The sequence below is a fragment of the Felis catus genome, chromosome X (assembly GCF_018350175.1).
Source record: "Felis catus isolate Fca126 chromosome X, F.catus_Fca126_mat1.0, whole genome shotgun sequence".
Classification (NCBI taxonomy): Eukaryota; Metazoa; Chordata; class Mammalia; order Carnivora; family Felidae; genus Felis; species Felis catus.
Genome location: NC_058386.1, coordinates 9,471,597 through 9,489,150, shown reverse-complemented (window position 1 = coordinate 9,489,150; position 17,554 = coordinate 9,471,597). Strand labels below are relative to the sequence as shown.

Here is a 17,554-nt window from a genome sequence, read left to right as displayed (position 1 = left end):
GCACAGCTCATTACATAGACCAACAAGCATAATCAACCTGGGTGGTGACAGAAGACAGATGGAGGGATGGTGAGCTGCCCTGTCGCAGAGTTGGGAGAAGGGGAGCTAGTTTCCAGTTCAACCCTTGTGCCTTCTCATCACGGGCTGGGCAACCCTCAGCTTTCACTGCTATGCTGGAAGGGTGGGGAAGACCGAGCTGCTCGCATATCTGGCTCTTCACCGTTACCTTCAGACTCGGAAAGAAACAAAAGGGACTGGGATTGGCCTGCTGGGACTCCAGGAACATTCTGACTCTATGCGAAACTGCGTGCGCACGCGGATTCTCCTGGGTGGAGGAAGCAGAAGTCCATGCTTTTTATCCAATCTTGAATCACGAAAGACCAGTGCCTCCAGTCTAAAGCAAGCCAGCAGCTTTGTTGCCGCTTTAGAGGGGCGGCTGCAGGACCAGATTTTGAGGTTGTGGTTTAGGACAGCCACATTAGCAATGTGTATCTTCGTAACTGCACGCTGGAAAGGAAGTGTCCATCAGGAGGCTCTGGGGGTTCGGGGAACAAAGGCGAGATCGATTTTACAGCCCTCTCTCCAGCCATAACCTGCCCTGCCACTCAGGGTCAACAGCCACCCTTTACAACTTCACTACATTCCTGCACATCCCCATCTGCCCTCACCAAACATTCCCACCGAACACTACCCTCCCCCGCAGCCTTGCAACACTAGTAAATACAGTGCAGTTAGTCAGAAGTCTCCTCCTTTAGTGCAGGAATCACATCTTTGGTATTTATGCATCGCCAGTATCCTACATGACGTTTGGTACCCAGCTAATGCTCAATAATTGTTTGCTGAAGTCAAATAAATTCAACTGGATTGGCTAGCCTTGAGGGATGGGGCACAATTCATAACGTCTATGAGCAATTATACTCCATAGATTTCAAAAATAAAATGTTGGGAACTCTTTTAAGTTAATTTGCCTAATTATGAAAAGCCAAGGGAAATTATCCTTGGATACTTCTAAAGAAGAAAGATATGGTAATTTGCAAAGGGCACGGATTCTTCAAAGATTTTGCTCCTCAACCACTCGAAAGTATGAGCGAGAGTTAACAACTTAGACAACTGCGAAATGAACAGAACTCGTCTAATTTCAGCACAGCAATTACAGCTTTTTGAGGCTACATGAAAAACCCCAAATGTGGTTACTATAGTAGTAAATTGGTCTCCGAGAAACTCTTTTATTTTCTCTAGAAAAATAAATAATTTGCTATCATAGAGCAACCAAATGATAAGAAAAAGAACGCACAAAGAAACACAAAAGTATCTGGAAACAAAAAGTGATTCACGAGCAAATGCTGTACTGGGAGGGAAAAAAAAAGAACAAAACAAGACTGAACCACTTACAGGAGTAAATGGATGCCAATTTTTAAAGAGCGAATTTTACAGGCTTATTAAAATGATGAGTGTTTTTCCGAATTTCCTTAGTGGCTGAGAAAATGGGATATTTTATTGAACAGAAAGGGAATTTATCTTGTGTAAGATACAGACATTAAAACACATACCGACTGAGAAGCCCAGAGACGATGGCACACAAGCTACATTTTTAGGTTAGTATGCATATGGCGGACAGACGACTGAGCTCATGGGAAGGCACAGGAACATCTTCTAATACTTGAACTTTTTTCATTAGTGAGAAATGCATTATTTCCAAATTCTGGCTTAATGAGTTGGAAGGCATCGGCCACCAAAGGAACGCTACAACCAAGGGCGTTCCATCCCGGGGAACTGCACCGTGTTATCGCACTAGGCTTTCTTAGGTTAAAAGAAAGCACCTTGTTACTCTTCTAAAGATAAATGTATTGCTCCCTTTAATCTCAGCGCAATACATTTATCTTTAGATGACCATCTCAATAGCGTCCAGGGCCTACGTGTTTTCCTCACTAGCAAAATTTTTTTGACTCTGAGAAATTCACCCAAGGGTTCGATGTGGGGGTCTTGTCTGTCTTGAGGAGGTCCACCATGACTCATTAGGGTAGTGAGGACTGTGAGCCCCCTGTGGCTGGTGCCTAGCTCTGGGTCCTGCATGCACTGGGTGCCTAAAAAGGTTTGATAAATCAGTGAATGAAAGCCCTCAGCTGACATTCACACTTGCAGAACACGAGCTGAAGGAAGGGCTGGGGGAAACCATCGAAGTCAATAGTCTTCACAGAGTGTTCTTCAGAGCCTGCCCGCTTACTCAACGCATTGTTACAGAGTGCCTCCTGTGAGCCCGGCCTGCGGCCGGGTCATGGGGACACGTGAGGGGACAACACAGACAAGGTCTCTTTTCTCATGGAACTTAGGTGGATCCTGATTCCACGACATCAGGCCACATTCCGGAATGAAACTGTGCTCTTCTCACATACTAGTGAGACACTTGCAAAGAGACACTCAGGCCCCATTCCAAAGTGAGCTGCGAACAAGTGCGACCCCCCAGAACTTTCTAGGAAGAGGTACAATGTGATCTTTTATTGCCAGCCAGCACCTCCCCTCCCCCCCTTCCCTCCTCCAGTCCACGTAAGAAATCTAGAACTTTGGCGTTGTCAGAGGGCCGAGATCCTGTGATGGGGTCAAGCAGATCACCTGAACGGTAGCTGGTCTTGTCGGCGCCAGACCCCCATGCTCGGTACCGTGCTCCCAGTATGCCCTACGAGTGGCTCCCAGGATGCCCTCCTTTCCCACCCCCAAAGAATTCATGCATGGACTTCACAGGACAGCGAGCTTTTACGGATGGATGACAGAAAGGGAGTCAACAGCCAATGCCAGTCAGAGGAGCAAAGGAGACCTCGGCTCTCTCCTATTGCCCTCCCGATCTCCAACCCGGAGGGTGGGCCTTGACACGTGACAGGACGTTTTATGCACCCGAAGTCCTTCATGATGTTTCAAAAGCATACATGCGTTCCATTTCAAATGGAACCTCTTCATCAAGTGTGTGGGAATGTTGCAGTAATCACCAAAGAAAATGCAATTAGTTCCTGCAAGATCTCCTAAAACAGGGGTTGACAAACCTTTCCTGTAAAGGGCTAGATGGGTCTCTATCACGAGTGCTCAACTCTGCTGCCATAGGGAGACAAGACCTTTGGGCAACACGCACATGACCGAGTGTGGCTGTTTTCCAACAAAACGTTATTTGCGGACTCTGGAATTTGACTTTCACATGGTTAGCGTGTGTCACAAAACAGTCTCCCTTTTCCCCCCAACCATTTAAAAATTCTTAGCTCCTGGGCGGTGCAGAAACAGGTGGCAGGCTGGGTGTGGAGTGTGAGCTGTCGTGCATTTAGCCAACGAATATTCACCAAACCCTGTTGTCCATAAAGACCTACAGCGATTTTGTTTACGGAGAGGCCACTTCCTTCGTAATGTGTTAAAGCAGAAGGGAAAAATGGGGGGGGGAGTTTCTTTTTAGATGCCCCCCCCCCCCCCCCCCGTAGGATTGCTAAGAAATGATCATGCTTTTAGACAGCTTTGGCTCTGTCTCTGTCCCACAGCAAGCAATTCAGTCCAAGGAAACCCAAACACAGACATTTTCTTTCTTCTATGATCCTCCGGACACACAAATCAATAGAACTGATTATAGAGGCGTGTACCTAGGAGAAAACAAAATAACCCTGTGGCCTGCCATCAGGCCCAAACAAGGTACTCCGGATGCAAGGCTATAGGAGGCTCAGAGCCTGCTTGGATGAGGTCTGTCCCCGCCGACAGCCACAAGCATCTCAAGAAAGAAGTGACTCCAAATGGTAACACTGCACCTCCCTCCCCAGGGCTTGAAAGCACCCAGTGACTCCTGAGTCATACATTCTTGCCCCATGGGAAAATCAGAGGTCTCATTCCTGATGCAGGGGGAGTCGGACACGAGCCTCAGGGCCCGGTGGAGGCACACCCCGGGGAGATGCGGACACCCCACCAAAGCACTCTGCCAGCCAGCTGCAAAGGCTCCAGTATAATAGGCCTACACTACATGAGGGTGACCAGCCGTTCGAGGACAGAGAGGTTTCCCAGGATGTGGGCCTTCTCGCCCTAAAACTGGAACAGCGCTTTTCCACGAAGCAGAAGCCGAGCTAAGCTTGGGCAAGAAACTTTCTCCGGAAAACCCCAGAAACACTTCCATTTAATGCCATTTCGAAGCGCAGGGGTACTTTTTGTCATGAAAGAGCATAAATGTTAGAAGACCCCCTTCTCAGTTTAAAGTGCTGTGATAGCTTTAGCTTCTGCGTCAATTATGCTTGAAAAAAAATCAATTTACAAAAGACGGGTGTCACATCCCCATTATCCCTCTACACCCCCGGAACACAAGCGGATTCACTCATAAAATAGGCATGGCTTCATTTGGAAAACTTCTAATGACCCCCTTTTGCCCCGACTACACTGTGGGAGAGAAACTCCAGTGGGCTCTTAAGGAGATTCTGGACCAATACGGTAACATCACATAAAATATATTTTCTGGCGCCCCACTTAGAATATCACACAACAAATCGCTTCTATCTAGGATCAAGCTAAACCAATAAACCAAGCACATTTTTAAACTGTCGCAGCTTTGACCTAATTATCCTTTTCCTTCGGTTGATGATTTCACAATTCGGTAATGAATCACTCAGTCAAGTATGAAAACTCAGTGAACTATATGTTTGTGTATCCATGGGATTATATAAAATTACTCATCACTCATACTGAATTCGGGCATTGCATTCTTGCCTCCTTGATTATGCAACAGCAACGCGTTAGTAGTTTGGGAAGGGGAACAAAGGCGACCTTTGGCTATAGTGATGGGAAAAGGAGTCACCACGTTGTGTTAACAGTCAAGGTGCACGTGTTTTGTGTTTAGGGGGCATGGGTTTTTATGTTAGAGGTCAATGGCACCAGCATTTTCAAGGTGAACGCGCGGGCTTGCGTTTCTGCCCTAAAGTGGCTCGTGGGAAGCCCTTCCTCTGCTGGATGAGGTCTCAGGGCTGTGGAATAGCCTTCACAGCAGGACGGGGCCCCGGGGAGTGAGCCACGCACCTGACCAGGTCGATGACCCGCTCCCTCGGCGCAGCGCTGACGGGCTCATCATTAATCATTACAATCTGATCTCCCGGAATCAGCTTGCCTTCGGAGGGGCCACCTGGAGACAAATGAGAATGAAGTACAGGTGAGAAGACTGTCGCTCATCCATCCGTGTCCTCTGTTCCCCATCACCTGGTGCTGTCTGCCGACACAAAACCCAACCGCACCCGCGTGTTCTCCACATGGGTCCTTCCCAGCCCTGGCTGCACATTGCAAAGAACTGGGGAGGGGCACCCAGCTGGCTGTGTCGGTAGAGCATGTGAATCTTGATCTCAGCATCATGAGTTCGAGCCCCAAGCTGGGAGTAGAGCTTACTTAAAAAAAAAAAAAAAAAAAAAAAAAAAAAAAAGAATGAACTCAGGGGCTCTGGATAACCTGCACTGGATAAGTCCAGGCTACACGCTGGCCAATTAAATCAGAATCTCTGGAGGTGAGACTTCGGCATCAGCATTTCTCCAGAACTGTTCCAGGCAAGTTTGAGACACGGCAGCCTAGCAGCTCCTCTCACACTTTAATGGGCACATGCACCCCCTGGGGACCTTACTGCCCTGCAGACTGACTCAGCAGATTTGGAGGTCTGCTGAGGGTGAGGTCATAGATTTTTCACAGGATCCCAAGGCCTGCTGATGCTGCTGGCCAACTGACCATACCTTGAGTATCGAAGCCCCTAGAAGAAGGTATTCCCCAAACGGGTGGCCAATCAGCACATCAGAGGGTGTTAGGAAAGACTGACAGGATTTGTCCTTATGTTCCATACTTTTGGGGAAGGTTTGAGAAGTGGGAGCATCTTAATCATTCTTGTCTAAGAGGTTGGGGGAAGGGGGGGACGCCTTGGTGGCTCAGTCGGTTGAGTGTCCGACTCTTGGTTTCGGCTCAGGTTATGATCTCACGATTCATGGGATCAAGCCCCGCGTCGGGCTCGGTGCTAACAGCAGGGAGCCTGCTTGGGATTCTCTCTCTCCCCCTCTCTCTCTGCCTGCCCCCACTCGTGCACACACATGTTCTCTTCTCTCTCAAAATGAATCAATAAACATTAAACATAAATACAAAAATAAAAGGTCTGGGGAAGGAAGCAGAACTCAAGCTGGGATTCATAAGGAAACAGCAGACACTCGTATCAGCTTGGTGATGAGGGTGTTTGGTCATTTTTGTGGTTGGGACTGTGCCTGGGAGTGTGCGTCTGTGCTCACATGTGATGACAGAGGACTCTTGTTTTTGTCTTGATCCAGCATGGTCTTTTTCTCAGCAGATGTGGAGGAGTTTTTGCAAGGAGGTAGGGAACTAATATTTACTGAGTATTTATTATGTGCCAGGCTGCTTGGCCTTGAATCCCACTGACACTTGACTCCCTGTCAGATAATGAGATGCCCGAGGCTCACACAGGTTAAAGAACCCGATGAAAGAGTAGAACTGGGTCTCAGCTTAGGTCTGTGGACTCTTGCAAGTTCAGGGTGGCCAACACCTGCTTGGAACTTGCTCCCATAATTTAAAAACTGGTCACTGCCAGGTTTCTGGACACATAAAGCCACATCTGCATGAAGCACACATCTGAATGAAATAAAACCCATAAATAAATACTTCCGTTATCCACATGTCTAACGGAATTACGTCCCTGCATATTCATAGGGTACGATAATTTTAACTTTATTCCCAGGTCTGCCGCTGGGTAATAGGCAGCAGCTCAAACATTACCTTTCAAATATTATTGCTATTGCTTTATTTAGTAATTGAAATGAACACTTCACACGCAGAGATGGATCTCGAAGTGAGTCAGTTGTTTCCCACCCACCGAGACACTTGGCATATATGTCACTCAAGCTGCAGCATAAACTAATCTTCCTGGGTAGAAAAAAAAGCGAGGAAAACCTTAACGCTTCCTCATGTCGGTGATAAAAAAAAAATATTCAATGCAAGATGCGGGAACTGAGATTCGGTGTTTGCACACATAAGAAATTCTGAAAATCCCTTGAGAGAGTTGATATAACCATTGGATTATCTGCAAGCATTCACTCACGTTCAGTCAAACAAATGGTTAGAAATCAAACGCTGATCACAGACTGAGAAATGTTCATACTAACTGGCTGATGGATGTTAACTACTTTCGTGGGCAAACCACTTGCAGATTAATAGGACACCCTTTCACCTCTGACCCCACTTGTTTGATCAAATGGAAATATTTGTGTTTCATCAAGCAACTGAAACCAAGCATTTCAGAGGGAGGAAAGACAGTTCCTTCCAAGATATGAACCAGTGGCGCCCTTCAGAGAATCGTCTCGTGCCCTGTGCGCTGAAGGCTGCATTGTCAAGGAGAGAAAATCTGGTCATGCCAAAGAAATTATCGGAACCTCCGCAGAGTCACTGTTATGAAAGACACAGTTTATCTGACCAGCATTTTCACACCGAAAAATGACTGGCAACAGTACTCTTTGACCTGTTTTCACTTTTGTCTACTACTCTTGAAATTGTTGAATATTAGGTGCTAGTGTCTGACGCGAAAGGAGCATGGAGGGCAGGGAAGGGAAGAGCTTGAAGGAACAGTGAGGCAATATAAGAGCATGAAAAACAACAATCAAATCCCCGGTCACCTCTGGGGAGGAACCACACTTTAGAGAATCTCAGAACCAGAGATGTTCAAGGGTCCCAGTGTTAGAAAGCAGCATGCCAAATGGTGTCTTGCTTAGGAAAAAAAAAAATGCGTCCACATGCACATATAATACATTATATATCTCATAGATAGGATACATGACATATGCATACATATGCACAGAATCGTCTACTTTCCGTAGACTCTCTATGCATATGTCAATAGTGGTTCACTTTCAGCAGCGGCAGCTCGGGTGATTTTGTTTTTTTTTTTTTTAACTTTCTCCTCTGTACTATCTATGTTGTATGTTTTGTGCGATGCCTCTGTATTATTTTATTATTGTAGCAAGCAACAAACCTCTTTCATTTTAAGCATAAAATTCGCAACTGGCCTCAATCTCCACAATCCCACCTAGAGAATGAAGATACGACCTACAGCTAATAAAACAAAAAGCTTGGCAAACAGGTAAGAAGCTGTGTGGTGAGGCAGTGGTGGGAAAGAAAAGGAAGCCGACTTTTCTCTGTACAAGTCTGCGACGTGGTCGACCGTATCTGCAGTGCTTTACCCTGGGCCACATTAGGTCAAAATAATGAAAAATGACATCGACTTTTGAAATGTGTCCTACTCACCAGATGCCTTTTCATTTTCCTTAGCTGGCAGGCTTGGTGGCCCAAATATTTTAGAGTTTACTACTAATAACAATAACAATAATCACAATAAAAATACTTTTGGAATGAGAACTATGTACCTGGCACTCTTTTAACGTTATCTCATTCTCTCCCGTGCCCTTAAAGATGGATACAACCACGATCCCCATTATCCAGAGGACATAGAGAAGTGTCCGTCAAACTGAAATGCAGAGGAATTAACATGAAAGCTACAAACAGTCTAATACGGGGCAGAGGCAACCTCCAAATCCATCAAACCCAGGCAATCGGCTGCCGGAGTCCACGTTCGTAACCCCAGGACGTTACTACTGACCTCTGTCACCGACCTGCCAAATTCCAAAGAGGAACTGGTAAGGAAGAGAGTTTCGTTTTGTGTGAAAATAAAACCAATACAAGCTCATTAAAAGAAATACATGAGGGGCGCCTGGATGGTTCAGTCTGTTGAGCGTCTGAGTCTTGACTTTGGCTCAGGTCGTGACCCCCCCATGGTTATGGGATCAAACCCCATGTCAGGCTCTGTGCTGAGCATGGAGCCTGCTTGGTATTCTCTCTCTCTCTCTCTCTCTCTCTCAAAATAAAATAAATCTTAAAAAAAAAGTACACAAATACTTATCGTAAAGAAAGAAAGAATTAAGAGAGCCTTGTTTCTGGAAAGGCAATCGCAGCCCATTTCGGGCAAGCACATCATAGTCCGTTATGTTCACCTGTGTTGACAGTCGAACGTCTGCATAGTCTAATGAGGGAGACTGAGGCCATGTATACTCGTGATCTGATCGTACGGTAGAATTTAAGAGACTTGCCGTATACTCTGTCAGTCAGCCATGGCTGTATAACAGATCACCCTGAAACTCAGTCGGCCGTCCAATAATCACTTCTTCTCAAGCTCACGGGCCTTTAGGATGAGCACTGATTGGCTGATCTTCTGGCTTCACGCCGCAGATCGGGCCACATTCGTCTCTAGATGGCAGGCTGCTAGCCTCTTGTGTTCGTTTTGGGGCCGAGGCTGAAAGGGTCATAGTCACTTGAGGGAAACGCTCTTTCGACTCCCAGGGCAGAAGCCCAATAAAGCAGGGCAACCGTACAAGCACTTTTCAAGCATTTCCAGGTCATCTTTGGTAATACGCCATTGGCCGAAGCCAGTGACCTGGTCCGGCTCAACAGCAACAGGGAAGGGAAATATATTCTGCATAGCGTGCATTTCATAAAGCTGTCTGTCCGCTCCAGTGACTAAAATCCTTCTGTGACTTCAGTGTCACTTTCTGCTTTTTCTCACTAAGGAGTTTATCACGAACTTAGTGAAATACAGTACAGCGCCTGCCTCTTTCTTCGCATTCATACTTTAAGAAGTGGGTCATTTCCATGGTTACAAAAGATAGATCAGTGTCTTCCTAAGTCAAGAGATAGGATGTGTTTGGCAGTTTAAACCTAGCTTGAAGAGCCCTTTGTGTCCCTCTGGTGGTCTGACGCCATCTGGATGTTGCAAACACTCAGCCAGGCTCCACAGTTAGACAAGGAGCAGCTTGAAAATTCCAGAAGGAGCGCCAGTCACCCGGACAGGGTGTGGCAGGCAACCCTGGGAGACGGGGAGTGGGCCGGGTGCTTACCTGGTGTTACAGAGCGAACGACTACTGGCTTTTCACTCCCCGCCACGAAACCAAACCCCAGCACGGGGTCCCTCCTCATCTCCACACTCCGTGGGGCCGGAGGGACGATTTGGTAGCTCTCCAACCGAGGGTCGTCAAAGGGGATGGCCTGCGTCATGTGACTGTGGGAAAAGCACACACAAAGGAAAAGAGGCATCAGTGTAAGCTTTTGACGATGGCTTGGCAATCACATCCTCTCCTTCGAAACTTTCTGCTCGCTGTTTGGGAGACAGTGGGGAAGATATGGGGAGACACCTCATCACGCCTTTTGCGTGCCCTCCTTATTCCTTGAAAACACGAGCTCCACTTCTGCTCTTGGCCTTTCCACTGGCTGTTCCCCCAACCCCAATGCTGGTCCTGCAGCTACACGTGTGGCTCAACCGCCGCGCTCCGAAGTCTCTGCTCACAGGCGACCCTGTGGCCACACGCTGGAACGCAGCAAGCCTGCTCCCTGTACCCTCTTCTGCGTTTTGTGTCACAACACTCAGCCCCTGCCTACGTGCGGCATAGAGTGGATTTCTTAAGAAATAATCGAATGAAGAAGTAGAGGAAAAGATACTTCTTTGTGGAACACTATCAATTGATAACCGATAAGCTGAGAAACAGCCTCAGAAGAGCACGGAAGCTGACGTCAAAATAGTGGCTTATTGTCCCTCAGGGCCCACGCCTTGTATGCCAGAGTGTCGGGTCACAAACCACCTCCTGGGACTCTTAATGAAGTCTTCACTCATGGACATTATCCAAGGCAGCCTTTCTTGAGGGAAGAGTTATTAGTTTGGACACCAGAAATCTCCTTTAAGTAATGTGAGGCACTATTACCTCAATGACAGGGACTTTATTCAATTTTCTCTCTTTCTCATCCTCAATAATTTTGTAAAAGATCACTTTTAAATACCTTGAAAGACACTATTCTATATGCCATCTGCACAACATATTGTCCAAATGGAGAAAAAAAAAAAAAAAAAGACTGAGGAGGACGAAGTCTGTGGTCCTTTCGTGCAATGAATAAGGTGAGAAAAAACGGAAACCTTCTAGGATCTGTTCTTTACACATATGCCACTAAGAAAATAAAAGTTTAAAATCTCCTTTAAACAGAAAGGAAAGGGGGCGCCTTGGGGGGCTCAGTCGGGGGAGAGTCTGACTTTGGCTCAGGTCATGATCTCCCGGTTCGTGAGTTCGAGCCCCGCATTGGGCTCCCTGCTGTAGGCGGGGAGCCCACTTTGAATCCTCTGTCCCCCTCCCTCTCTGCCCTTCCCCTGCTTGCGCTCTCTCTCTCAAAAATAAATAAAGCATAAAAAAATATAGACAGAAAGGAAAGATGTCTTCGATTAAGCAGCCTGGAATGCTATGAACAAGAGAAGAATGAATGGAGGGCAAACGTATTATGTGCTGCATAGGCCAACACTCATCTGTTCTCTTATTTCGTCTTCAGAACACCCCACAGGCAGGGCAGTTTGACCCCACTACCTCCCCATGGCAAATGCCAAAAGAGAAAGAATAACCGGGTCAAGGTCACATGCTTCTCAGATGTAAGGCAGGTGCAATTCACACCAGGTCTCCTAAATGTCATGCGCTTGACCAGCTCCCGAATTTGCAATGACAGTGCAAAATAAAAACGTGGGGACCCTCATTTAAACATACTTAAGAACTTCAAGGCAGAGGAATGGGAAACCCATCCCAGGGCCCCGGGGAGTGTGCTATCCCCAGCGTTCCCACTACCTTTCTAGAAAAGTCCAAGCCCAGAGTGGCGGTGTTACAGGGTCAAAGGGGAGGGGCTGTCTTCTGTGAAGTCACAGATGTCTGTCTGGACCCAGAGATTAGACATGGCTACTGCAGTGGGCAGACCTCAGGCCGGCACAAGGTCACAGGACGAAGCCTGGCAGGCTAAAGGACAGAACTCGAAGCCCTGATGAAATCAGCACAATTGATGCAGGGTGAGCCCCAGTGTCCAGGACAGCAGCCTCAGACAGGGCTCTTGGGAACTTGACCCTCTGACATGGATCCCTCACAGGCCTGAAAGAGGCATGGCTCTGTGTGCCTGAGTGAAGAAAGGGGCCACCGAGGCATGGCGGCCACTGTTCCGTTCTCTTGCCTTCTTTATAAGACAGCATCACCTCAGAGCATGCGGTTCTTGAGCTATCCTCGGAAATGAGCCTCTCCTTTTATCCCCAGATGGAACCACAGGGGAAAAAAGGGAGGGGATACCCACATTTTTAGGGCCTGGCCTTGAGCTCTTAGTTTGCACCATAATCCACAGAAGACGTTCGACATGAAGAAGACTCTAAAGTGACCTGCTCATGGTCGCATGGGTTGCAGAGCAGAGAAGTGAGCCCTAGTTGGCCAAACTTTCTTTTTTTTTAGTTTAAAAAGATTTTTCATGTTTATTTATCTTTGAGAGAGAGAGAGAGAGAGAGAGAGAGAGAGAGAGAGAGACATACAGACAGACAGAGTATGAGTGGGAGAGGGGCAGAGAGAGAGGGAGACACAGAATCTGAAGCAGGCCCCAGGCTTCTAGCTATCTGCACAGAGCACGACGACGTGGGGATCAAACTCATAAAGCGGGAGATCATGACCTGAGCCAAAGTTGGACACTTAACCGGCTGAGCCACCCAGGCGCCCCAGTTGGCCAAACTTTCAATTCCAAGTTTAGAAAGGGACTGGGGAAGGCTTTTCCCCTCTACGATTGCCACTTCTGTGAAAAGCTTCCAGCACTGGCCCCCAAACTCGGCTGGACGGTCAGAATCACCAGGGAAGGATGGAAAAGTCCTAATGCTCAGGCTTCACCCCAGACCAATCACATCACAATATCGGGACGTGTGAGCCAGGATCAATTTTGAAAGGATCCCTAGGCAATCCCAAAGTGAAGCAAGGTTTGGGGACCATTTCCTGCTCAGGGAAGGGTGGTTTCTAGCTCTCCTTCGAGGTAATAGGAAAAGAGAACACAAATGATGTCCTGGACCGCTTCCTCTGGCGTCTACTGCAAATGTAAGTTAGAATATTTAAAGCGTTCGGAGCTTGATTATTCTCTTTCCGCTACATGATAAAGTAATAGCCTCCAATTTTTAATTCATCATTCATTCAAGAACTATCATATTATTATTTTATTAATACCTGACATTTATTAAACACTAATTTCATGCTAGGCAATTTTTGAAATTATTTCCATACGTCAGTTCATTTAATTCTCCGAAACAACTCCATAATGCATTCATTCAGTCAACAAATACTTATTGAACGCCCACGGGCTTCTCGGTTCCAGGAATACAATAGGAACCAAAGCAGAATGAAAATAATACAATATTCACTCTAGTGTTCAGAGACAGAAAATGAACTAATAAATTAGGAAAATGCATGGCATATCAGGTCTTTAGAAGCACCGAGGAAAAAAATAATGCGGGGAGGAAGGGGAGAGTCACGGGGTGGAGACACTCCGTGATTCTATCGGGGGGCAGAAAAATATCTGGGGGAGGAGCATTTTGGGCAGAGGGGCCACCAAGGGCTGAGGTCCTCACATGGTCTGTGCCTGGGGAGGGTGTGCCTAACAGGTAGCCAGAGGGCCAGTGGGAGGAGGCGGTGGGAGGCAGGGAGGGCGGTGGTTAAGGAAGCGATGGGGCGGCAGGTCACAGATCACACAGGCTCTTGAAGGGCTTCGTGTTTTGTTCTGAGTGAAACAGGCAGCCTTTGGAAGGTTCTGAGTGGAAAAGCGAGGTGACTGACGGCACCAATCCTGACAAAATATCAGGATTTTTTTTTTGATATCCTGCTATCAAAATGGCAGAGTGGCAGAGAAATCGTTGGGGTTTTAGTGTATTCGGAGGCCACTCCAACAGAGAGGGGCTGGGACTCCTACTCTGAAGCCTTCCTGCACACACAGGACATTGCAAGTGAGGACGGCCATATTACGCATTGTCTAAAGCGACTCCTGTATCCTGCTGGATCCAAATCGCAGGAGACATTTTCTCTTCAAGGAGCCAACACTTTATGGTTTGACCAGAGACACACAAATGTAAGTGCCCAGGTAGAGGGCAAACGTGAGACTGATGAGGTACTTTGCAAGTCAGACTTTAGAGCCAGACTCTCTAAAGCCGAGTCCTGGCCCCTCCACTTCCCGGAAGGGTGCCCTGCACAAATCACTTCTGTACTGTGTGCCTCAGTTTCCTCCTCTGAAAAGTGGTGATGATAAGAGTAACAATCGCGTAAGACAGTTGCAAAAATTACACGAATGAACAATATCGTTTCAAATGCCGATAGCCCAATTCTCGGTGACATGCCACACAAACCCTAGCGAAGCCCTGAGACCTTTCGTGTGAAAAGTCTTATCAAAAGCAATGACACAATAAACACACATATAAACTGATTCACATGAGTCAATACTACACCAGAATACAGACAAAGAAGAAAGAATAAAATCCAGGCTCTCCAAGGATTGAATCAGTGAGTTTTCCTCTGCCGTGTTTCTAGAACCCTAAGTGAACGCTGAGACGAGCGCTGACTCAGGAACCCACATTGTGGGCAACGTGACATAGACAACGTGACATGGGTCTGCCTCCCTGCACTGTTGTTTCCCCACCCAAACAACGTTTGAAACTCCACGTTTGGGGTTGATGCCTGTTCCAGCATTTTCGTCTTTGTTTATAGTTTTTTGTCCTGTTTTGTCTGCATTTTGAGGATAACGTTCCGATGGCGTTATTATTTTCTTGCTCTACAGGTGGCATTTTCCAAATAAGTGATCTAAAAATAATCAACCTCTGTCTTTTTTCCAACAGGAATGGCTCCACACTAAAATGCTCCCCCATGAAACATCATTTTGTTCTTTGTATGAAAGCAAGCACTTCTTGGCTTTCTCCTTGCAGTATTTCTTAGAAAGATGCTTGAATCCCTTTGCAATGAGCCGAGAAAGCAACATCTCTTCTACCTGCTCAATATGCTTCAGTGAATTCTGGTGCCGAGGCTGGCGGAACACAACTGATGAGCTACACAACCCCCCACCCCCTGCTCCCAACCTTTTGCAACGAACACACACAGATAGGCCAGAAACCTATGGACCTGAAAACCCAGGAAGACGTGTCCATTGAGATTGAAAGAATAATCTTCCTGTTTCTGACGGCTTCATTTTAAAAGGAATGATGGTGATCTTGCTGTCCACAACAAAAGGACAGGGCTTGGGGCGCCTGGGTGGCTCAGTCGGTGAAATGTCCGACTTCGGCTCAGGTCATGAGCTCACGGTTCGTGGGCTCAGGCCCCGCGTGGGGCTCTGTGCTGACAGCTCAGAGCCTGGAGCCTGCTTCGGATTCTGTGCCTCCCTCTCTTTCTCTGCCCCTCCCTCACTCGTGCTCTCTCTCTCTTAAAAATAAACATTAAAAATAAAAGATTAAAAAAAAAAAGCAAAAGGACAGGGCTTTCTTTGATCACTGGGAGCTTTTCTTCCTCCACAGAAATAAAAGACTGATACCTCCAATGTGTCACAAAGAGTTGCTTGGACTAGTAGATAGAACGCTCTGAGATGATTCCATTTTTCCATGTACTCATTAGAGCCAGTGAGGTCCTTTTATGGACTATGGGCTGAGCGGTCAGATTCTGGAAGGAAAAACTAAATTTAGAAGTCATTATGTTTGTTGTAAACTTTAAAAACGTAGGGAGACGGTGGCAGAGAGGGCACCTGGGGAATGAAGACTGGAAGGAAAAGAAATATAAATAAACATATGTGTCTGAGCTCTACTCGAGAAGGTCATGGTTGGGGTTACTTTTCAGGGATGGCCAGCCGTGATTACATGAGAGCATCTTGGCAGTACTGTTCTCTGCGATAGACTGAATTATTCTTCATTTGCTCCCCAGGATGTGATCGGCCACCATATGCCACAACGCTTTTCAGAGCCTCCCACTGTATGCTACATATTTCACCGCCCCTGGACTCAGCTCACATCTCACAGCCCAAAGCATATCACACGGCTGAGCCCACATGTGACGAACAAAAAAATGCCCCTGTGGTTGGGCATGTGCTAGCGCTGCTTCGTCAACACCATGAGAAGACCGTCGCGAGGAAGCTGCCGCCCCTTCAGCTTGGACTGCAGAACAGACCCATGGGGAATGGACCAGAACAGGCAACTCAGTAAGGAGCCAAGTGTAGCAGAGCTGCCCTGCCCCCCGGCCTAGATCAGGCAGCTGAACAAGAGCTAAGAAATAATGACTCTATGGCACTGAATTTGGAGGATGTTTGTTATGCACCAAACGCTCACTCATACAATCTGTAGTGATTTCCATATTATTTTAAAGCTCTGGAATTTCACATCCCAGAGGGTTCTAGCAACCTTATTCTCCAGACCATTTATGACCGAACGTTACATTTTACAACATAAGAGACACTTCCAAAGGAAACTTTCCCACTCGGTATCTCAGTTGACATGACATCCACAGGAACCCTATGGTCTATTCTTCATGACTTTCTCATATCCCTGATTGGACTTGACTAGCAGTGGCTCTCAATGCAAGGGTCAAACTTCACAAGCCCTACTATGGCCTGTGAGGGGGGGGTCTAATAAGAAAAGCTCTGAACAAGAGTTCTAGGGGTGCCTGGGAGGCTCAGTCGGTTGAGTGTTGGACTCTTGATTTCGGCTCAGGTCATGATCCCAGGGACATGCAATCAAGCCCCGCGTTGGGCTCTGTGCTGAGTGTGGAGCCTGCTTAAGATTCATTGCCCACCCCCCCCCACCCCTCTCCCCTGCTTGTGTTCTCTGTCTCTCCAAAAAAAACCTAAAGACTCTAAATGAGGCAAACCAGAATTCCCCAGAACAAGAACAAGGAAAGAAAAAGAAAGCTGAAAGTATGGATTATTACAGCTGATAGATTAGAACTAAGAGAGGTCACGGAGTAGATTAGACCCCTCCATGGGTTTCCAGCGAGTCAATATTATGATGATATGTATGGTAAAATAACATTCTGAAAGTAATTTTTGCTTGGTTCTCATGGAGTTTTTTCCTCTACTGGGTCTGATGAGAAAGACAGGGGATTGGCAGTCCCTTCCCTTAGGGAAGATGCATTTACAGGGTCCAGAGCAAAAACTGACTGCAGATAACCCTCTTTCCCGACTTTTGTTTCCTGAAAGTCTGAGTGGCATGGCTAAGGAGGCAAGGGCAGATGGTCCCTGTGAGGTGGTAGAAACTTCAGGAGAGAGGACATTGGTGGTATGTCTAACGAAACACCAAGATCCACAGGCTGAGCCTAAAGAAATGACAGAGTCCGTGAACTTCAGGGAACCACTCAGTCTTGGGCTAGGGTGTCTCAGGTACTGAGAAGACCGCAGAGGCCTGCTTAAATTTCTGCTCTACATAGATCCAGAGGACTTCTGAATATTCAACACGATGATATTCCAATTGCCAACCAACAGGAATGTAATATGGTGATACTCACACATGACTTTAGGGAGAAGATCTGTATGCTAAGTGAGAAAACAGTGTGAGTAAACAGCATCTCTGAGGGGAAGGAGAGAGGGGAGCTGGAAGAGAAGTGACTGAGCTTGGAGGGAACCCATCCTGTGCAGGGACATCACACCAGGAGATCCGGAAACTCCCTTGTATCTGGAACGACCTCCT

The 17,554-nt window shown here is 47.0% G+C and overlaps 1 protein-coding gene across 5 annotated transcripts in view; it reads right to left on the bottom strand.

Annotated features, from left to right (window-relative positions):
• FRMPD4 (FERM and PDZ domain containing 4) overlaps positions 1–17,554 on the bottom strand; it is an 852,065-nt gene that overhangs the window by 80,020 nt on the left and 754,491 nt on the right. For all 5 annotated transcript variants that reach the window (XM_019823548.3, XM_045051004.1, XM_019823549.3 and 2 more), the window contains 2 exons: positions 9,927–10,087; positions 5,026–5,128 (listed from right to left, as the gene is read on the bottom strand). In XM_019823548.3, coding sequence (XP_019679107.1) covers positions 5,026–5,128; positions 9,927–10,087 — 264 coding nt within the window. The remainder of the gene's footprint in view (positions 1–5,025; positions 5,129–9,926; positions 10,088–17,554) is intronic.